At 36.3% G+C, this 25,159-nt stretch overlaps 1 protein-coding gene across 1 annotated transcript in view; it reads right to left on the minus strand.

The window, feature by feature from the left end:
• LOC131431420 (potassium voltage-gated channel protein Shaw-like) overlaps window positions 1-25,159 on the minus strand; it is a 203,010-nt gene that overhangs the window by 35,899 nt on the left and 141,952 nt on the right. Inside the window, exon 7 of the mRNA XM_058597120.1 lies at window positions 25,032-25,121. Within this exon, the coding sequence (XP_058453103.1) occupies window positions 25,032-25,121 (90 nt within the window). The remainder of the gene's footprint in view (window positions 1-25,031; window positions 25,122-25,159) is intronic.

The following is a 25,159-nucleotide window of genomic DNA, read 5'->3' on the forward strand; positions in this document are numbered from 1 at the left end:
TCATTTTAATTTGACAGCAATAATATTATTCAATTTTTTAAATTTTGTCAAAATCCTGCGTCACTACCACATAAACAGACATGTGGTTTTTGTTTCCTTTTTGCCTTTCTCTATAGGAAGGTATTAGAATTGCTGAAAAAACCGACATTCGAACGGAGCCTCAGAGACCCGTAGTGTTATATACTATTCGACTCAGTTTGACGAGATCGAAAAATGTCTGTGTGTGTATGTGTGTGCACTTTTCGAAAATATTTGAACACGCTCAATTTTCTCAGAGATGGCTGAACCGATTTTAACAAACTTAGGCTCATTTGAAAGCTTTTTTTTCCGAGATGAACACTAATTTTTTTTTTTCGAAATGACACTAAATTTTTTTTCGAGATGACACTAAATCTCGACGTTTTATGCAATTCTAAGACTTTTGGCATCAATCAATTCTAAGACTTTTGGCAACCTATGGTGTTTTTTCATGATCTATGAAAATTCCACTAAGTGGACCAAGAAGGGTTTTTTTAGATTAGCATCACTCTTCTCATACAAATAGGCAACGCAACTGTAAGCACTAGTTTGGAAAAATGGTGCTGACTGTGTGACATAAACTCTGAAGCATGCTTTTGTGAACTACACGAATCAATCCGAATCAATTTTTGTCAAAATTAGTATCTGAAATTATTTAAAAAAAGTATGAAATATATTTTCATGAGACTGTTATGAAAGAAGAGAAAGGCATTATCACCCACTAGGTGGATTAAGAAGGGTTTTTCGTTTAGGATAACTTATTCGAGCGGAATCTTGCCCGTAATTTCGGTTTTCCATTTTGAATGGGTTACTTTAAATGAGCTTAATATATACAAGTTTCCCTATACTAAATCCCATAAAAATTTTAAACCTTCAGCGAGAAAATATAGTTTTTCCGATCGAGCTAAAAAATTGCATAGTTCTTATGGGACTCAACAAAATTACGAAGAGTTCGGAGGAGCTGAAATCAAAATTTTATTCCACCATATTGTTCACATGTCATGTCTTAGTTTTCCGTTATTTGTGTTCATATTTTCGTTCTTATTTAGGTACAATTTACTGCTTTATAGTTTGCATAATATTTTTCTACCAAATATTCTCTAGCTAGTTTAATATAATTAAAAATGGACAAAATGACACGTAAATAATAATGTCATACGAGATCAAAGCCTGTCAAGATCTATTAAAAAAAATAGAACACAATTTCTTCATTCCCCAGGTAATTATTATCTCTCCTTTCCCATCGATAATTTCAACTCTACCTACTAGATGCTAACACAAAGAATAGTTACGAATACCTCTAGAACTAAACACTATACGATTCCTTCTAATAGGGCTTCGAAGGAGACGCATGGTTGTTTGTTTTAATTTTCTTGTAGGACAAATTGCTGTCTGCTGTTTTTCTATGTTAATGTGATCCATTTATATATTATTTAGAAATCACAGCGCAATCACAGATTTTGTTCAAATTAGGAGATTCAGCTTTACTCCGGTAATATGTCAACTACAGGGTCCGGCACTCGAAGTGTAACCAATTGAAAAGGCCATAAATTCAGTTTGGAAAATTACTTTTACTTAATTCAAAGTACAAAATGTGTAAAAATAATACCAAATTCAGAATCAATTCACTTTTGCTCGATATGACCACCTTTTGCCTTGACTTGATGACTTGAGAGAGCGAAGGAGTTGCTTCGTTTTGCCGAAAGCGGTCAATTTCCGAACATTGTATTTTCTGACGAGAAAATTTTTCCAATTGAGCAATTCGTAAACTCTCAAAACGATAGGGTTTACTTGACCGACCGTTCATACGAGAATTTGAGTCATCGATTGGCCACCAGGAGGCAGCACCCGCAACAGATAATGGTTTGGGCCGCTGTAACCGCAGATGGGCGCTCTCCAATCGTTTTCATCGAGCCTGGCGTCAAGGTAAATGCGACATATTATCGGGAAAGTATTCTGGAGGTTGCTTTGAAGCCGTGGGCAGACAAACATTTCGGTGGCAGACCATGGACGTTTCAGCAGGACTCGGCACCGTCTCACAAAGCTCGAGTGAACCAAGAATGGCTGAAAAACAACGTTCCGAACTTCATCACGTCCACACAATGGCTCTCGAATTCACCAGATGCGAATCCAATGGATTATTCTCTTTAGGCCATTTTGGAAAGCAAAGTCCGAACTAAAAGATACACCAGTCTCGAGGCGCTGAAAAAAGTTATTGTCCGCGAGTGGGCCAAAATACCTGCAAGTCACATTCGGCCAAACGAAGCAACTCCTTCGCTCTCTCAAGTCATCAAGTCAAGGCAAAAGGTGGTCATATCGAGCAAAAGTGAATTGATTCTGAATTTTGTATTAGTTTCACACATTTTGTACTTTGAATTAAGTAAAAGTAATTTTCCAAACTGAATTTATGGCCTTTTTAATTGGTTACACTTCGAGTGCCGGACCCTGTATATATGTAACCTCTCAAATAGAGATAAATATTTCCAAATTGTCCTTAAATTTGGAAAAAAATACAGTCGGCTAAGCGTGTAAAAAGTGACCCAAAGAGTGTAAAAGTTTTTCAAATCCTTAGCTATTAATCATTTTGCACTCAAGGTCTCCTGCAGTCAAAATTTGTACAGTAACTGAAAAAATCCTCTTTTCAATTTACGTAAAGATCAGTTGATTTCCGCATAAACTTGTTCATACAATTTATTACACAATACACTTAATTCATCCTATAATCACAAGAACCCAATTGAGAATGATGAAGGTTTCACACGATAAAAATAATAATGAAGGATTTACACGATACTCGAGCAAGTATATTTGAATCTTACTTTCATTATCACGTCACCTCATGTCGACAAATACGCATATATTTCAACTACTTTTAGCCTTGATCGGTGTTTATAGCAGTCTCGAAAAAAATGGCGCTATCCTGGTAATTTGTTTTGTGGAACAATGGCGATGGATGTGTTCTACTTATCGACACACATGCGATTGGTAGATAGAGACGGTCAGGTCTCTGTCAGTTATTGTTTATAAACTCGGAATTTGGTTGAGCAAAATAAATAGTTTTCCTAGTTTTTTGGGTTTCGTTTTATTTCCAGATACAATTAGTAATCGTAAGATGTACGCAACTGTTCGTATGAGGTGAGGCGATAGCGACGTGATATAGGAGAGTGATTGTGGTAACTTTTGAGACATACGGAGGAGATTCTTGAACATATCTACATACGAATAAACGGCACTACATTCGACACCAAAAGGGAGAAGGTTTCGCTATGAATTGTTTACACACACGCATGAGATAACAACAAGGTGCTATTTACTGTTAAATCGCGTGTGCTGCTCTCCTTAATTGAACACTCCAAGAAGAAGGAACCGGTTGCCTCCCGTTCGGGACGCAGAACACGCGAATTAATGTGTAGGTTTTATTAGTTCGTGCGGAACAATGTGCGGTTGTGGTGATATGATGCATGGTGCTGTGAAGTCTCCTAGCGCTCGGAAGGGCCGAGGGTGCGGCCTGTGTGGTTGTCATGTGTCGGAATTTATGTGCTTCACCCGCGTGGTTTGATTAGCACTACCCAGGATGAGCTTTCTGATGGGGTTGACAGAGCAAGGACGATTTCGCAGCATTCCATTTTGTTGTGTCTATTTTTTCTCGTCCCAAACAGTAGTTGCATACACACATTCGCACACGCAACGTTCGCATTCATGCGCACTTAAACAGCAGCTATTTATAACTTTTAATATTTTTTCTTTGCATTCAACGAGGAGGAAAAAAACTGGATCGTAGGCGTATGATTTACAAGTTTGAGCAAAATTTGGTTTTGTTTATTTTTCTCTCTCTCTATTTGGTGGTTGTGTAGTTTTGACTTGCTGTCGGATGGCTTGCTTCATTTGTGCTTGCTGGTGCTGATGGAGCTCCTAGGCTCGCTAGCGAATGTTCGGATGTGGATATGCGAGAAAGCTTTTCGTTATAAAAGCTGTGCCATCTTGCCACCTGTTTTGCCTATAATGGATGACGCTAGGTCTAGAAAATCGCAAACGAGTTATATAGTTGTTGCTGTTGTTTTTTTTTTTTCTAGAAATGGTGATGTCAAAAGTGAAATACTAGAGGCTACTATAACGTAAAAAGAACTTTGATTTTTTTGTGTGTTCGTGATGAATAAAGTGTTTGATTTAGTATAATTGGTACATGTATTTGAAAGTGAAAAACCGTTGCTGTTGCCATCGAAGTTTAAATTTTACTTAAATTCTAACGTAATTCCTTTTCTTATTTAAAATGTTCAGTAAGATGCGTACTAAAATAATATTTATCAAGTCTACCAAAATTGAAATACATAGAATATCGTAAATGTATACTTTTAATCAGCATGCTTATCAATTCTTAGTATAGACGAGGCCAACAAGTGGCTCATATCCGAATGAAAAGCGTAAATATAATATAAACCCATTCCCGTCTTGATTTCCCTCGTAGTCATGTGTTAATCAAGTTTAATTTAATCTAAAATTCTCATCTGAAATGACACTTACGCCGAATGTTCAACGAAACGGATCTGTAAAACTTGGCATCGCCTCTCACGCGTGTGATTTGAATAACTAATTGAATAAGTAATCCGAATCTTTTAATTCCATAGTCAAAACACGCAGCACAGAACATGGAGTCCGTGTGTGCCAAATTTCTTTACTGGGTTTTTCTTTCCAGACGCGGCACCACAGCAAACTGGATGATTCGCAGATTCCGGCTTACATGCCGGAGTAATTAATTATTCATCACCGGCATACACAAAATGAATAAAAAAAAATCACTCCCCACTCCCGTCTCCGACCACACGATTCTGATATGTGGTGCTTTCCACTTCTCATGTTTCCGGCAATGTCTACTGGCTGTTCGGTTTCCCTCAAACGAACCACATACGGAAAATAGCTTTTGACCTGCTTCGGATGGTTGGGGACAGTGAAGTCTGCAACAGAAATAACAAGTGCTTGTAGTGTTCTGATGAATATTTGATTCGCCAACCTTCGACTAGATACAGCTAATCTCAGATTGCTCGAGGGATACAAGCTGTCTGGAATTGTTTTTCAGACCTCTGGGCTACTATTTTAAAATAGGAAAAAGCTTCCAATCAAAATGCAATTCTAAGAATACATTTATTCTAGAATTCCGATTTATTGAAATGTGCAATAAATAATGTATGCAGGAATAGATTTATTCTAACTATGATATACGTTTATTCATAAAACTTCCTGCGCAAATGCTTTTTATTCATGGCTACAAGCGTTTTACAAAACTATTTACCGGTGATGTACTCAACGCATAATCAATGAAAATCTCTGTATATTCATTTGCAACCAAGTATTTTTTTTCCTCTAAAGCAGGTTCAAATTCACTTAGCGGTATAATGATGCCTTTCTCATATCACTAATATTATCATGTATAACAGTATGGTATACGTCAAAATACATTTCTTTGGTTCGAGAAAGAAAACAAACAAGTTTTTTTTGGTATCAACTAGCATAACATACAAACCGAGTCGGTTCGAAATACAATTTCTCCTGTAGTTTGTTTGGACATACACTAGCAAAACCTTCTTAATTTTTAACAGTTTGTACCCAAGTAAATAGGAATTCCTATTTTTTTTGCATTTTTGCTTTACATGTCGGTGAGATCCGAACAAAAGTTAAAAGAAATCTGTTATAGAAGTTGACCCTTTTATTTGAATCTAAGTTTGTAAAAATTGACTCAGCTGTTTAGATTTAGAATTTAGAAAAAATATTCATTTTTTTGCATTAAATTTAAAATTACGTACTTACGTTTTTGCATTATCGCTCTGCAATTTCATGCACAATACCCTGTGTTTCCGGAGCCTGAAGCCAAATCTGGATAAAACTGTATATCAACCTACTTTTCATTTAAATCTGAGTTTGCCAAGATTGGTCTAGCCGTTGTAGTAATTTCCGGCCCAAAGCAAAATGCACTTTTCTGGAACCAGGAATGATAATCCAGTGTACCAAAAATCAATGTATGTGGTCATCAGCCAACCATACCAGCCTAATTGAAGAATTAATTAGGGGACGGATTTAGTGTGAGGGGAAAGTCGACGGTCGACGTCTTTCACGCTGCCCACCTGGGTTCGATTCCCATCCCCTGGGAAAGCGTCAAAAAGTTTCTCTGACTCGAAGAGACGAATAACACCAAGGTTAAAAAACCTTTATGATCGAAAAAAAAACAAGAATTGAGACTATTTGAATGCATTTGGATCAGGGTCATTTCGCCGAAAGCCATTTAGCCGAAAGCCGTTTCGCCGAAAGCCGTTTCGCCGAAAGTCATTTCGCTGAAGGGCATTTCGAAGAGAGCCATTTCGCCGAAAGGGTCATTTTGCATATTCCTGCAATTTTCCGAATATTATAATTGGAATTGATTTAAAATAAACACAAATGAATGAAAATACGTTAATGCCCGTTTTTTTTACCTACAATTGTACATTTTTAATAAAGATTGATTCTTGTACTCTGGTATAAAGATTGATTCATGAACCTCAGGACGGAGTTACCAAGGAAACTTGTAGACTATTTGTCACTAAGCATCGAAGCAATTGCTACCAAGCAAATGTATGTGGTATTTTACGTTTACTAAGTGAAAAAATATCTAATGCGGCTTCGCCACATCGATTTGATTCGTGTGCTGTCCGACCTCGCTCCTGCTCGTTCGGACCTAACTAAAGCAAAGAAACTTAGCTTTGAGTAGACCAGGCAACGAGGTGGTTACAGGTTTGTATGCAAGAGGCCGCTGCTTCCGACGACGGCGGCCTCTCTTACGAGCTGATAAGTATAAACATTTTATTTTTCCTGAAAATAAAATGTTTATACTTATCAGCTTGTAATTCCGGAACCGGAAGTCGTATCTGGATGACATTCGGGAGGCTTATATTTTTTTATTTTTTATATCATTTATTTTACCCCGGTTTCAACGGGAGGCTTATATGAGGTTGTAAGAAATTTTATTTGAACCTCCCGAAGCGGACGTCGGACCCAGCAAGAAAGCAGGCTATGAACTATAAGGTCTTTAATTTGAGTCTAATGGCTTTTTCATTGAAAAACACCGGTGACGTAGATTGCTCTGGCTTTGCACTTTCGAGCAGAAAGGGCAATGCAACACCGTCAGAATATTGCATTTCTGCGCGAAAGTGCAAAACGTGAGCAATCCACGCCACCAATGAAAAACGGCATCAGTTGAGCGGTATCTGCGAAAATTGAGTGCACTTGTTCTTCATTTTTTTTACTCATTTTACTACGTTATTCTCAAACCGGAAGTAGAATTCAATAGCAACCTACGGGGCCAAGAGACCTTCCATTTGAATCTAGGCTTGTGAAAATCGGTACAGCCATCTCCGAGAACTCTTATCTATGAATATGACGCACCAACTTGATTTGCCGTCTCGAAAAGTAACTTTGCATACATTGTTCTTCCATAATTCACCCAGACTGTCTTTTGAAAAGGGCTAAACATTTTTAACCAATATTTTACGAAGAGTTAATGTTGAAAATAATAAGTCCAAACAAACCATTGATTGTCACAAAATCAGTTGTTTTTTAATAAAAATACTGAAAAAATCCATATCGAGTCCTACACTGAAAAAAATTGATTTACAAAATTCAAAATAGATTTACATAAAAATCATTATTGATTTTGATAAAATTTTGTCCTAAGATAGGTGATCAAGCTTCCTACTAACCGATCATACATTGTAAGATGGGTGACATTCAAGGAAATACATTTAAAAAAAAAACTATTTCTTGTCCAAACTGAATTTTTTTCCAGTGTATTTTTATTAAAAATTAAACTAAACTGGAAGTCATAATCATCCAAGATTCCAATGAATATTAATTTGTGAGAAAATTTCACCAAATACTCTATTGCTAGTTGCCCAATATTTGCAGAAAGTATCAGTGCTGGATAAGAAAAAGTTTTTGTTAGTAAAACTTCAAAACGACCATCCTACAATATATGAAACATTGACATGGAGCATAATTATCGATGTTGGAACAAAGTTTCATTTAAATATAGAATGGTGTTTTTTGTAATTCGGTTTCAAATATCTAAGATCGATTTTTTGAGTGTAAAATTCGAATTATAATGTTTGCAGTATTTTCAATCGATAATTAGACATCAACTGCACTACAATTTTGAGTAGGATTTTTTATTTTTTGATTATAATTGTTTGCAAAAAAAAATGTTAGAAATAGCGGGCAGTTTTAGGAAAAAATGTATTTAACTAAAACTTCTTCTTATATTGATACAAATATTGGGCAACCAGTATTTTGTGAAATCTCCTCCTCTTAAATTGAGATTCATCGAATTCTTGGATTATAATGACTTTACATTTAGTTTAGTTTTCGATAAAAAGACACTGTAATTTTTTGTTATCAAAACAAAAAATGTTATATTTGCAGTAAATTGATTTTAAATTTTTAAACTCAATTCGATACGGAAGTTTTTCAGTATTTTCATTAGAAAATTCAACTGATTTTGTGAGAATCACAAATGTTAAACTTTTGTCGTGAATACGACTTACTTTACTATGGGGTGCATTTTCAAAATTAGCCATATGGAAGAATGGGCAGAACTTAATCTTGAATATCTCGACTTGTATTAATGGCAGCAACAAAATTCATTCACTATTTCATCAAAAATATGATCAGGAATTTAGGATAATATTTTGAACAGTGTGAGATAATCACAAATAACTCAAAAATTAAGTTTTCTCAAAATTTGAAAACAACTCTTTACTTTCGTCTGGGGTTTTCGCTCAAGGACGACGATTTTGAGGTAATCAGGTAATCTTCAACTGACTGTGTATAAAAGGGGAACCGTGATAGAAAATCGATCATTTCTTCTTGTGCGTTGGATGGAAGCAGACGTCGTGGGGAGATTTAATCAACCAGCAGCTTCGGAGAGTGCACCTTCTGCGTGGTTAAAAACCTCATACGCTCAGGTCGCAACTCCCATTCGGTTGGACTTCAGTTGCCCAGTGGGGCAGTTGGCTATGAAAGCAAACCTTTTGCGTGGTATAAAGCCTCAAACGCTTAGGTCGTGCTTTCATTTGGACTTCGGTCGTCAGGTGAGCAGTCGTGAGGTTGCAGAGCCAGTTTTCCTTCGAAGAAGATCGATTACATCGTCTTGTTGGTGGTCGTTTGCATTAGAGCAAAATACAACGGAAAATGGACAACAATGTGGAACATTCTGCAAAATCAGCCCTTCTAATGGCTCTAAATTTTACCTAAAGAACTATTAAGATTGCTTCTTTGTAAATCGAAAAGTAAAATTATCAATATAGTGCAAATCTAAGATAATTTGATAATTTTTTTTGCAATTTTCACAGTTCAAAATTCGCAACAGTGTTTAAAATCGTTTACATCTGATCAGTGTTTAACATCTTACAAAATTATACAATTTGGCTCCTCTGGGATGCCAGAAATTAATTCCGTACAGCATTTTGATAGTATTTTTTACTAAAATTTTGAAATCCGAAATGAAATAACCGACATCAAATTTCTCTAAGGTGACATTTAGAACCATAATTTTATACCCAAAGAATTATACGAAATTTTACTTCACTCTACTGTATATGGCTCATTTTTCAACCAGTTGGAGTTTGTAGTTAACTTTTTGCTGATTTGCTATATAAAATGCATAGCACCGACTCAGAAGCCATTCATTTCGAATTTGGCTGTCGTTGTCTTCGTGTTGATTATGGTGCGATCGAGGAATCTCCAAGCGAAATACAAAGCTTGTTACCGCAAGAAGACGGAAGTCAGAGGTATCCATTAGAAATCAATGGTATCCATCGGAATTTGAACTCAACTCGTCACTCTCCATCACGAACGCCTTCATAAAAGGTTCTTTCCAGAACCACCAGTATTTTATCATAAGGAACTATACTGGTTATTCCGTAGTATTTGTGTGTCAGAATGTTTAATATAACTAATCTGTACTGTAGTTTAGGTGTGTCGTTACAAATTCTAGTAGTGTAAAAGGGCAAAACTTGCACAATTCACACTATCGATCAACTAATTTATATTCGGAAGTATTAAGTAAGAGTGTCAGTTTTATTCGTATTCACGACATCCAGTTATGTCTCTGACATTACACACCTGAACTTTTTTGTAGACTGTGTCTTTTTTCGTCAATTTTTTAAAATTTAAAACGATTCGAAAAGTTTAGATCTTTTTAATGGACAGTGTAGATCAATGTTATAAAAACAAGCATGCAATGTGGCATTTTAGGACATAGTCTACATGTCCATGTTTTATTGAATCTGAGAAAATTCTACCAACTGCGAATATGATTTAGGACGAAATCCACCATATTTAAGTTTAACGACTTTATCCAACAAATTCTCAAGTCATTATATACATACCTGCATGGGTATGGAAATAAATCATCATGTTCTGAAACCCCCTCCGGACATTTTGCGTGCTTGACGAACTGAGTCAAATGGTGTATGAGTGATGAATTCGTTTATGGGAAATTGGTATTTACACCACTAGGTCAATCAAAACAGGTTTTAATTTTTGCATTGCATAATTACCAGAATTACTTATGTTAAAGTTACTTCTAAATCAGACTCTGAAATTTTAGGCAAGTTTTCAAAAGCCGAGCACATAATAAAGGAAACGAATAAGCTGTGAGATTCATCATTTATGCTTCTTTTGTCTTCTCGCCTATAGTTCACCGTTGAGAGGCACTAATTCATTGTTATCCATTCACAAAAACCAAGCCAATGTTTTTTTATCTACTTTTTTTCGCAATACAGCATCACAAGAAAGAAAATCTTTAAAATCCATTTGCGTGATTAATGCGACACATTTTCCACGAAAGCCGGCAATGACAGTGGAAAAAGTACAACGATTTAAAAGCGATTTCTCTTGCGGGGCAAGAGTACAAATTATACTGCAGTGTTGTTGCTTTGAAATACGCATTCGCAGTTAAAAAAGGGTGCCCCACAACTGCTATGGAACGAGTTTGTACTGTTTTGTGCAAGCTTCTTGATTTATTTGCAGTAGGTCTTGAATTTTGCAAGAATTTTGTTTTGCAATAATGATCATATGATTCAACAGAGTAATTAATCTGAGATTGCTATGACCCTGTACGGATGGAATATCACGTCACGATAATGGAATTTCTTTTGTAATTTAACCACCGGCATTGGAGGCAGTTTTTCAGATTCCATGCAACGAATGCGGTTCGTCCGGTTTCACAAGTCCATTTATAATGCATGAGTTGGGAACAAACTGTAATTTTATTGCTTACTGACCGTTCTCGGGTGGATCGAGATTTGAGAGAAGCATATCAGGTTTTTGTCATTTCACGTGAGAAAAAAAGCTGCAGTATTTTCTTGATAGTCAAAAAAATGTTGAAGTTTGTTGAAATTTGATTTTAAAATTGCTGTCAAATTGAAGAAAAACTCTAAACTTATCCGACCACAACTGTGCCATTGCATGAATTTTCAGCAAACCAATCTTTTATTTCTGCTGATGGAAAACTGTCTTCACTTCCCTCCCGATCGGGTTGTATTCCTCACCCCAAACGAAAGCTTCTACCGACGTTGAACGAAATTTCCTACAATATCCACTGCTCACATAAAGTTTCCTGCTGTATGGGCGGCTTCAATTTATCTAGGAGATACCCAGGGAGTCATAAAATTTAAAATCTCATTTCCCACATTTCCCCCAATCGCCAACTTTACGGATATCAGAAGCCAGCAATCAACCCAGACACCGGTGCGAAGCAGTTGCGTAATATCTTTAATTTTTCCATTCAACCTTTAGCCTGAAATCGGAACGAAAAAAAAATCCGTAACGGAAGGTGAAACCTAACGAAAAAGAAATTAAAATTGGAAACTTTTGTATCTGTGTCAGTTAATGTACGAGACGACAACCTGCCGAAAGGGGTAGTGTAGTGGGTCGCGGTACTCAAAGGTCAGTTTTAACTCGTTTACTTTTACTGAGGGGATGAGATTTAATTCATTTAGAGAGCTCTATAAACACTCTTGGGTTAGAATTGTTCTGAATCAGTTGCAGTTTTGTTTTCGCTAGCGGAAATTCGTGAAGCATGAGATAAGCGGAAGAATTTACTTCTTATAACGATTATGATGCGAAGGTGAACGAAAGGCAAATAGGAGGCATGCGATTTTTTCTCTCTCTCAAGGACCTTAATTAGAATTATCTTGAATAACTTGTATCGAACTTTGTTGGACTTATATTAAAGATAAAAATCTAATATGATTTGAAATTCCAGATTGCCTCTATTTGAGTCTAACTTTGGGAAAATTTAGAGCAATATTATTTTTGTTTTAAATCTTCTTCTGGATTGAGGCAAAAATTTTTACTCTGACTTCAGTGCGTTAGCAACTACAGGAAAACTTCCTGTCTGCGTGGTGTCGAAAAGTTACGTGAGGCACATATTACTAGTTAAACTCTACGCTATGTAGCTCATTTCCATATTGATTCATATTGATCCCTGCGGTCCAGGTGGGATTGAGTAATGCTTCGTCCGAGATTGAAAAGGACCAGAAAACTCGTCCACCGATGAAGGGTCCGGATTCTTCCGCCAGAAAAGGCTGACTCACTGATGCCGATAATATCAGCATCATCGTGCGAATGGGCACTTTCGTGCAGTGGCACTTACTTCTGGTTTTTCCTTGTTTGCACATATATTGAGGAAAATGGTTGGGTGCACACAATTCTCGCTCATCTGTCAACGCCGGCCATTGGTTCTCACTTGAGCTAAAATCGTGTCCGTTCTTCGCAGACGATTGGAAAGGAGGCGATGAAAGGTTGGACCGAGGAGAGAACACTTTGCTTCGGAGTGGAAAATTTCGTGATTGATTGTGGTAGCTCGGGCAAAGGACTGCTTATCTAAAATGTAACGATTGCCATCAAAAAGTCACAAAGTTAGATGGGAGGGTTCCACTGTCCATCTGGGAATTTGATGAAACGACAAACAAATTGTGTCAGATGGAAAGTTCGGTTTTTACCATTTCAGTGACACTGCTAGGATGAATAATGGAAAAATTTATTCGAATCTGATGGATTTTTTTTAAATTAAGACACGGTCGCTATTTGGGAACACTGAATGATTAGAATTGTTTTTCATCATTCAATCTCATCCTGCTTATCAGTAACTTAAACCCAACGTCTGTCCCGTCACTAAAGTTTAAAATAATACGAAAATTAATCCTGGGCGGTGTTGCTAAGTTCAAAACAACAGTCAACCATCGATAAAATTGGGAAAAGTTTAATTACAACCAATCAACCGCAGAGAGCTGTGTTTGTCGCTTCAGCGCGCTTAACTCGCACATTTTTCCTGGTCCATGCAAAAGTTGGTAATGGTATTTGACAAGCGGCAAAGCGTAATGAAAAGCGACGAGAACGGATATCAGGGCCAGCTGTCTTGTCATCAAAATAATAATAGTCATCGTATCTGGCAGCTGGCCAAATGATCGAAGCATTTTGCGGAATCCATGGGCGCTAGTTAGCTAGACCGGGATGAGCTTAATATCGTTAGTGTCGCTTTTATTGTTGTTTCCTGCCCTTTAACAGTTTGAGGTTGACGGAGTTCAAAGATGTTTAATTAAACGTGACAATATGTTTTCGGTTTGATTCCCGGTTGAATTATGTAACATTTTACCATGAATACTTTACTTAACCATAAAGTTTACTCGATCCAGCGAAAATAATACTTCAACCGCGTTGTGCGTTTTCTTTGTTTCGATTATACAGAGGGGTCTCGTACACCCAAACCTCCGTTTACGAACACTTTTTTTACGTTTCCTCTTTTTACGTAACTCTTTTTACGAACCAAATCCCAAATAACGTAATCTTTTTTTACGAACCAACTTCGTAAAAAGAGGTTTTTGCATCCGATGAAAACAATTTCCGGCCCCATGGAAATTACTACAATATGGGTATTTTCGAAACGGAATTGAAGAGTAGATGACGGAAAACGATGTTTGAAGTGGTTCGAAAAGAAAATCCAAGATGACGACTTCCGGTTTATCGATATTGAATAAAAACCCTTACAATATGGGTATTTTCGGAACGGGTTTTATGAGTATATACCGGGAAATTATGTTTGGAAGCGCTTCAAAAATGGTGAGTTCAGTTGTATCGGTATTCTTTGACGATCATTACGATATGATTATATATCGTTTAAAAAAAGTTATGCTTCTGACAAATCATTATTGTTTGAATATTGTACTATATTTTCGAAATGACCATAACAAGTAGACGTCTGAACAGCTATAATAATTTTATATTGTTATAGTTATATTGTATGCTTTCAATATTTTATTGAGTGTTTGGACATGCGTGGAGTATCGTGATGTCAGATCTCAACTAATAAATTCTTTGAGTACCCAAGGTAGACTATCCAATGTTCCAGTTCGAGACATTCTTGCTTGTCGTGACCTTTCATACATGAAACTTATTTATCATTTCATAAAGAAAATTGGAGTTTCAATTTAATAAAGGCCCCTTTTAAGACTTAGTTCTGATTCCAGCTGCGTCCATGAGTTCAACCAATAGCTAAATTAGAATAAAAATTATGTAATGATACAAACAAACTCGAAACAGTTTATGAAATTATCAACAAAATGTCTGAAAATATCAGCTTATTTTATAATTTATAAAAGTTAATCGTTTGGTTCAAATAATATTTCCGAGTAGATTTCATAATTAATGACGAGTTACCTAAGATGATGTTTAAGTAATAAGAGGAATATGTTTTAATAAATTCAAATCGTTGTGACTATGTTAGAATTCAATTAGGATAAGAATTTTATGTAAAAGTGATGCTACGGCGAAGAAAAACTTATGTAAACTGCCTTAAGAAATAAACGTATTCATGGAAAAAAAAATATTTTATTGAACAACTGGAAATCTCAATCTAATATTTGGAAGCAACCACAAACATTAAAATTTGGTTTCAAATCAATGACCGTGTTCTCATTTTTTTTTACTTTCTGTGTTACACTTATAATCTCAGTTGTTTTAGTGTACGTGATAAAGTCGAAAAAAGTACTGTTACTCTCATCACGACACACTTGTTTTTATTTAAACTTGTCAAAATCTCATGTCAACTGACCCGTCGGAATATGATTTAACATTTTGTAAGCCATTGAGAGAAAGGGATATTATTTGGCTCAAGCGGTAAGAGTCCGTTAGACAACCACATGACACTGAATTTCTAACATTTCCAGAAATAAATAGCAGATAAACTGGCAGGATCGACATTCCCTGAATCGGATGAAACAATGTACACCTCTTCAGTATGACAATCTCTTCTTCCTGATAAAGGAACCTTTTCGACTCAATATTAATTTTTAGAATGTCGAAATTTAAATCCGTAACTAACCACTTCAAACATCGTTTTCCGTCAACTACTCATCAATCCCGTTCCGAAAATATCCACATTGTAAAGGTTTTTAAGGAATATCGACAAACCGGAAGTCGTCATCTTGGATTTTCAAACCATTTTAAACATCGTTTTCCGTAAACTACTCTTCAATTCCTGTTCGAAACCACCCACATTGTAAGGGTTTTTAGGAATATTGATAAACCGGAAGTCGCCATCTTGGATTTCCAAACCACTTCAAACATCGTTTTCCGTCAACTACTCATCAATCCCGTTCCGAAAATACTCACATTGTAAGGATGTTTAAGGAATATCGATAAACCGGAAGTCGCCGTCTTGGGTTTTGAACCGACCCCAAACATCATTTTCTTGCACCCACTTATCACATCCGTTCCGAAAATGGCCATGTGATTCGGGGTTTCCACATTCATTACACAAAACTTTTTTTACGAAATAAATTCCAAATAACGTACCCTTTTTTACGAACCAAATCTCAAATAATGTAAACTTTTTTACGAACCAAATCCCAAATAACGTAAACTTTTTTTACGAACTACCTCCATTTACGAACCCCCGTTTAGTTCGTAAATAGAGGTTTCGGTGTATAGCGCAGTTCACTGGGGGCGTGAAAAGCGAATCCGCGATAAACGGGATTTCGACTGATTGGGGCTGTGAACGGTTATCTCGCTTCGGTTGACAGATACAGCTATACAATCTTCAGGAAACTTGTTGTAGATACTTGGATCAACAATTTAGTGTAGTTTGACAAACAACTGCTCCGTCAGGGCGCATTGAAAAGAGCATGAAATAATTCATATGTTTACAATAGAAAAAAACAGTTTGAACATATTTGAAATATCGCGAATATCTTAGCATCTGGAATCTTCAAACAACATTTCGTGAGACTCACAGTTTATTAACAAGTTAAAAGTATATTTCGGAATCACTCCATCAGATGAAATTGCTGTGGTACAAATTTCAACATCAAAATTATGCTCTAGTGGGAAAGCTTAAAGATTTAGAGCGACTTTGTCTTCTATAAAAATGTTCAGAATGTAGCGGTCTATATTATGAAAATCATCTTTGTTCACGTTTCACCTTCGGCTCATCAGTGATTAAAGCAGTTCAAATTGAACTGTCATCTCCGCCTAACAGTACAATTTAAATTTCATATTAGTTAGAAACTCACCCACCCAGTGGAGCTAGTGGGATCACAATTTTGACAAAGAAAATTGATTCTATTATATCTTTACTATTTGATGAGGTAGAATGTTCGTGTTTTCGGAAAGCGGAGCCCAAAACCGATCAAATAGTGTAAACAGTAGTTAAAATCTCTCTCATTGGTAACCCTAGTGTGCAATTCAGGGTTGGAAATTACTACATCTCAAGATAATGTTGACTTATTAAAATGATTATTTCGAGAGGGTGTTTTAGGGTTTTGATAACCATTAATGAATGAGTTTTTATTATATCTACAAGGTGGTTTTCTGAAACTAAAAATCAGACTTGTTTTTTCAATAAGTTGGTGACAACAAATTAAAAACTGGTTTACTAGAAGGCGCTAGTAAACATTACGGTACACAAGCTCCACCTGGTAGAGTGATTGCTTTTAAATACATTTATGTTATGCGTATAATTTATGTTTTTGCACAGAAACTGGTTCAGGACCACCACCTTTCCAAATAATCAAAATCTTTACGCGTGATTCAACTTTTTGGTTTTGAAAGCAATATATTTTTTAATGCTTTTTTCAATACGGTTCTGGTGAGACAGTTCTCAACAAATTTTAAATAAAATGACAGTCTCCACAAACACAACAAACTCCCCGAAGAGAGTACGGTTCTATGTTATACTCAATTTTAAGGAGTTTTCAAGAAATGTTGATGAATCGGAGGTCTCTAAAAAATAAAATTAAAAAAAACCATACATATAACGTTTTAAAATATGTACTTATCATTATATCTAGCAATACAAATAATCAGAACTTTAATATAAAGTTCGAGTTCCACTCTCTCAAGTCTCTCAGATTTCAGATGTCGATAGCTTATTCATGTTAATACTCTAGTAGCTTACTAGTGCCTTCTAGGAAAACAGCTTTCGATTTTCCAACCTTGAATTGCACACTTTTCCAACCTTGAATTGCGCACTATGAATTTGCAACCTTGAATTGCACATTAGCGCCACCAATTGGAGAATTTTCAGATACTGTTTACAATACTTGATCTGTTTTGAACTCCGGAACATTCTTTGCGAAAACACCAACATTCTATATCATCAGGGTTTAGAGATATCACACGGGACATTCGGAACCAATTTCCGGATCCAGTACTAGTACTAGCCAGAGTAACATCGACTAACATAATCCAAAAATTGAAATAGTTTTTAGATCGTTTTTGTTGATTTAATACCTTTTGCGTCTGGATGAAATACCAGTGAAAGAGGCTATAACACATTTTATTTGATGTTTTTTAGTGAAAATCGGTCAAGCCGTTTTGGAGAAATTAGGTTCCTCATCGTTATTGACAAGGTCAGAAACTGAGATTCGGTCTTACGGAAGTATTTTTGGCTGACAACAAACCAGACCATTTAAATAGAAGAATTCACTGACTAGTTTAATAGAACTCACTCTTTTTTATATCAATAGCCCTGAATTTTTCTCACTCATCAAAGCAGTCTTGGCATTACATTCCTTTTGTGGAATTTCTGTTTCAACAGACTTCGCAGCCGATTCATATAGCGTACAGAATCATTGCATGGCTAGTACTATGGATTCTACTGACGCTAAGAATCCTTCCAGATCGGGGCTCGAACATACGACAACTGGCTTGTAAGAACCAATTCCATTGAACACCAATTTGAACCGCCAACCCGGGACCACTCATCACTAATGGTGATTCAATAGTTCAACACTTGTTCAGGAACCGGATGAAATACTTAAGTTTAACTGGAAGTTTTTATACTCTAAAAGTTGGATTAATTACACTGTGCAGCAAAAACCGTTTTTTCAATACACCCATGAAGTGACATAGTGAAAGTTTTAGATATTGTCAAATATTGTATAAGATTATTTTTGCTATAATTTTTGTAAACTCCAAATTCTATTTATTTAAAAAACGCTTTTTTCAGTTTTTATGCGTTAATTTGTATGAATATCTCAGCCATTTTTTTTGATTTTTAATACCTAATAGGCTTTTAGCAAGACATTACTAGGACTCTAAAAAGACGTATACAAATTTCTTGTTTAAACTATCTAAATCAATGTGAGTTCCCATCGAGTAAAACGAGAAAAAGTACTATTTATTTTTTAACTCCAACCATTATTTATTGCCGAGTTCAACCATGTATTCTTCTATTTCATTGGTATTCAGAGAGTGTATTTATTGAGGAACAAGTTGATGTATCATTTGTCAAAATTGGACAAAATTTGCGAAAGTTATGCTAGTTTCTCGTTAATAGAAAATACAGCCTAGCGGTTGTACGACTTTCTCCCGAAAACCATTTCCCAGAAAATAAAGCAACGAAGCGTTATTCCCAGAATGTACCGTTCTCCAGAAAACCATATTCACGAAGATACTAATTAGTAGAAAGATATACAACATAATGTACCATTCCCCAGAATGCCAGAATCACCCAGAAGAGGTAAATACTTAGAAACTGTTCCCCCAAAATGGGAAATAATACAGAAACAACATAGGAAAAGATATTTTATCAGAAAAGCATCTACTAGAATCAGACGCGTATACATAGGGGGGGGGGGGGCGGTTTATGGGTTCAAACTCAAATATAGCTTCTTTAAATTGGGTATCTATAGTGTTGTACTTCATTACAATTGAAGCAATTTTCGTATTCCAAAAAATGGGTCTTTATTCATCCAATTCAAAGTACAAAGTGAAAATTCTATACACTGAAGTCTTTTTTTATGCGAGTTTACGTGCCGCATAAAAAAAAACCGCATAACTCTGTAAATTCGCATAAAATAAGTCGCATAAAAAACCGCATATGAAAGACCTTTGTGTATCCTGTTTCTACCTTGTTGCTAGGGTTAGCTATGGTAAGTCCAAAGGTTGTCTCAACAAACAACAAATGTAGTCACTTGATATGTTAGTGGCCAACATTCCTCCTTCGTTATTTTTAGAATACCAGAAAAGGTTCAAGTCTTGATGGCATTTGGATCATACGTTTCGGTCGGCTTGTATTTGGTTCCTGATTAGTATACGACTGAGCAATCGGCTGTTTCGTTTCGTTCAGATTGGAACCAGAAGCTCCTAAGTCAGGCTGAACTGAATCATCGTGATTTGGTTCGTCTTCGGATTCAGGATTTTCTTCAGGTACTTGAGGCACTGGAATCGGGGTAACTTGCAATCCTAACTCAACGACGGAAATGATGAGTGGAGAATTTTTTTGAGATTCGTCTTCTTGCTTACTATAGCGATGCTTAATTTGATTTGCATGTGATCTGATGAGTTTCCTTCTCCTATGCCAGTCATTCAGAAGAACGTTAAAGTCTACTTCGCCGATAGCTGCAATGATAACCCCAGGAGCCCATTCCCATTTTGAGTTACTTTGGTAGACCTTCGCATAAACTTTGTTACCTGCTTGTAAGGTCCGAAGTACTGCACCATGCCTGCGGTACTTCGGTCTATTGTACGTGTACTAACAATAGATTGTTTGGATACATTGTTTAATTTACTTATCGTCTTATGTTACTTTGAATCTTCTAGTCATAAAGAGTAGTAAACAGCACACTATTATTTTATATAAGTTTCTTATTGAATGCTAACACAACATTATGTTCGTCATAGATTTCTGGGGGGCAGCGCCCCCGCAGAAATCACCTCTGTCTAGTGGCGGGCGTTTGCCCGGATTACCCAAAGCAAGAGGCTATCCCTCAGTTAAGTCCGAACGAGCGGTAGCGGGGTCGGACAGCAGGTCATTAAAAACGATGAGGCGTAGCCTCATTAGACCTTTCAAAATCGCAATAAACTAGAACAAATTCTATTAAGCAGCATGTTGATCTGTTATGCCATATGATCAGTATGCCAAATAACCATTATGCCAAACGGCATTATACTAATAACAATATTCTAGCGACTAATGCCTTCGGGTATATGGTTTTCTGGACTTTGGTACAATCTGGGATTTTTTTTCTGGATTTTATTGCTTTCTAGAGTTTGTATTTCTGGAGAATAGTACTTTCTGGGCAACGAATTTCTGGAAAAAAAGCTTCTGTTTTTTATGTTCTGGAGAATAGTTTTCGGGGAAATGTTATAGAACCTAGCCTAGCATGTGCATTGGGGAGCCATGATAATTGATCATCTCTGATTTCGTAAAACGGTAGTGTTTAAAAAAAGTACCTCAAAAAAGATCCTAAGCATTGTTATTTTCGATTTTGAAAAGTTTCCCTGAATAACCATATATTTATGCGTCAAATCTGAAAAAAACGTGATTAATCCACCTAGCAGTGAGATGATACCTTTTTTTATCAATGCGCATGTGTTTTTGCATGGATATTCTTAGGTGTTTTAGTTCTCATGACATTATTTTAACTATCGTCGTTTTAAACGACAAATTGAGATTTTAGTCACTCATTACCATGTAATGCCGAAACTGCAAAACATATCGAATTTCAATCTTAGCGTGCGACAATCGATTGAACATTCCATGAGATGTCGAAGTAAGTTCCACTTTAGAGTTTTTCGTCATTATTTATGGTACTTCCAGAGCCGGTATTCAGGAATTAGCATAGCCCAAAATGATTCGAATGGCCATAAATTATTACGCCAAACAATTTACATGAAATTTATAAACTCATCATCTGTAATTCCAGAATCGGATAAAATTCACCAATTTTGTATGGGACCTTAAGTCCTGTAATATTTGTTTTTGAAGTTCGATTTGGTCTTTTTTGAGAAAATGATTGAGCTTTGAGAATCGATTGGATACTGAAACCGGAATTCTAAAATCGGTGTAGCCGAAATCAGTTAAATTCACCTGAGCAGTGTGTAGACATCTTTGAGAAATTGTAGTGCGAATTAAAATTTGGGGGTACATTCCGAATCCAAAAACGAATACCGCTCAAACTGAAATAAATTTATTTGGTAATCGACTATCCAAATCTGCAAACCCGATAAACCTGATTAATTTATGTGAAATGGACATTTTTATACTAATCACCCTGCATTTTCTAAACCAGAAGTCGGATCTGACTAAAAAGTAAGAGATTTCACAGGATTTTAAGACCTCTCATTTGAATCATAGATGATTCTTAGATTTCATTTGAATCTTAGATCGGTTCAGCCATCTACGGGAAAAATTAATTGCATTATTTTAATTTCGTTTCACATATCATCCTGTGGTTCCGCAATCAGAAGTCGGATCCAAACGTAATTCAGGAACCTTGTTTAGGAGTACACGACTTTTCATATGAATCTGAGTTTGTAGAAAACGGTTTAACCATCTCCGAGAAAATTGAGTGAAATTATTTGTCACACACGCATTTGCTGATCTCGACGAACTGAGTCGTATGGTATATGGAAGTCATGTTCTTCCAGCATTTATTGCTGTAAATAGTTTAAATCAATATAATTATGGAATTACTTCCAACTCGATAATGCTGGTATCATCTGGTTTACATATGCCATATTCGAAAGATTATGTTGCCAAAAATGAACCGTGCTAAAATTGGTCCGAGGCAAATTGTCATAAAAAAGGATGCTGTACACAGTCTTTTTGGTACTTAGAAACAATTATATGTAACAGTCTAAAAAATCGTGTTTCATGTTGCTCCCAAGCATTGCTTTTTCATACAGCGCTCAAAATTTCTTCTACTGGAATAAGGCTTACACAAAAATATCGATATCTCCGTTAAAAATGGACGGATTTTAACAATCTATGGCTTGTTGGATAGGTATTACCGTGCGGAATCTAAGTCTGAAAACATTTTCTGTTTTCAAGGCCAATTGTGACAGATAATGTCAAAAAACTGAAAATTTAGACATAAAACTTCGTATAACTCAAAAAGTAAACATCCGATCTCAAAACCATTCAATAGCGTTTTGGGTGACGGGGAGACCTTTCATTTGCAACTAATTTGATCAAAATCGGTCCAGCCATCTCTGAGATCTCGACCTCTTAGTTGACAACACACATACAGACACACACACACATACACACAGACATTTGCTCAGTTCGTCGAGCTGAATCGATTGGTATATGACATTCGGCCCTCCGGGCCTCGGAAAATTTTTCGAAAGTTTGAGCGAATTCTATACCTATTTTTTATATATATAAAAAAAGGTAAAAAAACTTTTTTATAACAAAACTATTGTTATGCTTAACTCGACTTGACTTTGTACACTAAAGTCTTTTTTACGCAGGGGATACTTACCGTGTAAAAAAACCGCGCAGCTTCGGAAATCTTCTTGAAAAAAACTTCAAAAGTGAAATTTTGTATGAAACGTCCAGGTCTGGTACAATCTCAGAAAAATTTTTTTTGAAAAAAATTGACTCTATGAAAAATATTGGGATTTCCGAAATCGAAAACTTTTGTTTGATGCCAAATGTCTTATTAATGGATGAATCGTCCAGATCTAGTGTAATCTAAAAAAAAATGTTTTCAAGAAATCAAAAATTTTCAGTGTCAGAGTGTTCGGGATAACACCAGATCTCGACGTTTCATGCATTTCTGAGACAAAAGAAGAAAACCGGATAACTTTGAAAATTCGCGTTAAAAAAAAACGCGTTACTACGGAAATCCGGATAAAAAACGCATAATAAAAAAATGCGTTGAAAAAACCCTCAGTGTACTTAATTATTTCATCGTATTAATGAAAAATATTCATAACTTATATCCTATTTTTCGTCATCATTCGTTAGCAGTAGCGTTTTATTCGTTAGCAATAGCGAAATAGTAAAGATTTTTTAGTGGCAATAAATGGGATTCATTTTATTTTAAAGTGATTTAGGTCATTCGTACAAGCGCTCGAACGTTTCGAATTTCCTAATTCGGCCCCTGATTAGCAACTTCCATATTAAAAATATGTCATACTAAAATAATCTCTGTTTCAAAACCATTGCTAGAACAGAAGAGAGTGTTTTCAAAATCATTTTCCCTGCTGTAGAATTACCGAATACGGCGTAATTCAATGTAACATACGTCCAAACAACAATACAATATGTGCGGGTGTTGATGAGTCTGTTTCCTTTCCGGCATACCTCTTTGAATCTTGCAGTATTGCCAAAACGAATCACAGCGGATTCCGGGGAGATCAAATGCAATCACATATTCAAAGGTGATGGGAAACATCCGTTCGCTCCGACTTCTGACTTTGATTTGATTTCGTAAAACGGGTGAATGTTTCCAGAAAACCCGTCAGAACATAGCTCCGAGTTGGGAAGTTTCGAAAATACAATTCACCATTATATTCGTAAAGAGAGAGAGAGACGGGTTTTGTCTATTCGATTGCTGTTTGGATTTATTCATGAGCTTTTATGCTTCTCTACTTCGATGCTTTGTTTAGTTAAATCCTCGACGGAACATGTAAATTTTTATCGTAGGCGTTCGTATGAACAACGTTGTCATGAAAATTTTCCCTTGCAGTGAAATGTATGACATCTTTTCGAAAATTGTGCATTCAGTGACAATATGATGATTGGAGTGTACAGATTTTGTTAGGTTTGTAGTATTCTGTGTTCAAATGTTTAGGAATGTTGTATAATATTTTTATAAACCCAAAACATAGATACAAGTTATTCATAATTTTTTAAATCATATTTTAATTAAAGCAATGCGACGTGCTCTCAGCCATCCTCCGATGAGAGCGCACTCTACCGTGACAGTAGAGCAGACAGCAGCCACCAGTACTACTTCTTATCATCCTTAGCAAACATGCGGAAACCCACTAATGAACAGCTTGCGTCCAGCCAACCAACCAGACTAACGACTGTTATTATTTACACATTTGGTTCAGATCAACAAACCGATGTTTCCACGGTACAACCAGGTCAACAAACACGTCCCGGATGTGTTCAAATTTTCGGTCCTTTCTCGGTTCCGATTCGTCCGATCGATCATTTGCCGGAGCAACCACGAAGGACCAGTTGTCCCAGACAAAAGCGCGACGTTCCAACAATGGAATGTCAATATTAAGCTGATGTTTCCTACTCTCCCTAACGTTTCTCATGTTTCCGTTTCGTCCCATCAATAAAAATAACGAAGTCCTCGGTAGCAACAGCAAACGGTGGTGGGTCGTAATCCAGAGGAGTGGGAGGGAGCGGGGTCGAATTGCAAACCTGCAATTCGTGTCGATCTTTTGAAATGGAAATAAATACAGGCAGACGGGCAAAAAATGGCAGCCACAAGAAAAAAATTGGCAGACCACAAGAAATGTTCAAGTGAACGAAAAGTACTGCGATTAGTCTTGGCGAAAGATAATAGCAGAGATTTTCGTTGTTGATAAACTTGTGAGTGTGTTTGTGTAAGATATTGAATTGTGATCGTTTACCAAAAAAAAAACAAATATTTGTGTCAGCAAGAAATTTATCCATCTAACCCGTGATGGGCAGTTGTGTGTATGAAGGCCGAGGAAAGGGCAACGGTAGTACTTACCTATTTTTGGTCCGATGTCCTTTGTTTTAGGTTGGTTCATACGGCGAGCCATTTGACCCGAACCAGGCATGCCCATGGCACCCGGTTGCCCTGTGGGTGGTTGATTTTTTTTGTGCGGATTTCGATTC

Source organism: Malaya genurostris, chromosome 2 (assembly GCF_030247185.1).
Source record: "Malaya genurostris strain Urasoe2022 chromosome 2, Malgen_1.1, whole genome shotgun sequence".
NCBI lineage: Eukaryota > Metazoa > Arthropoda > Insecta > Diptera > Culicidae > Malaya > Malaya genurostris.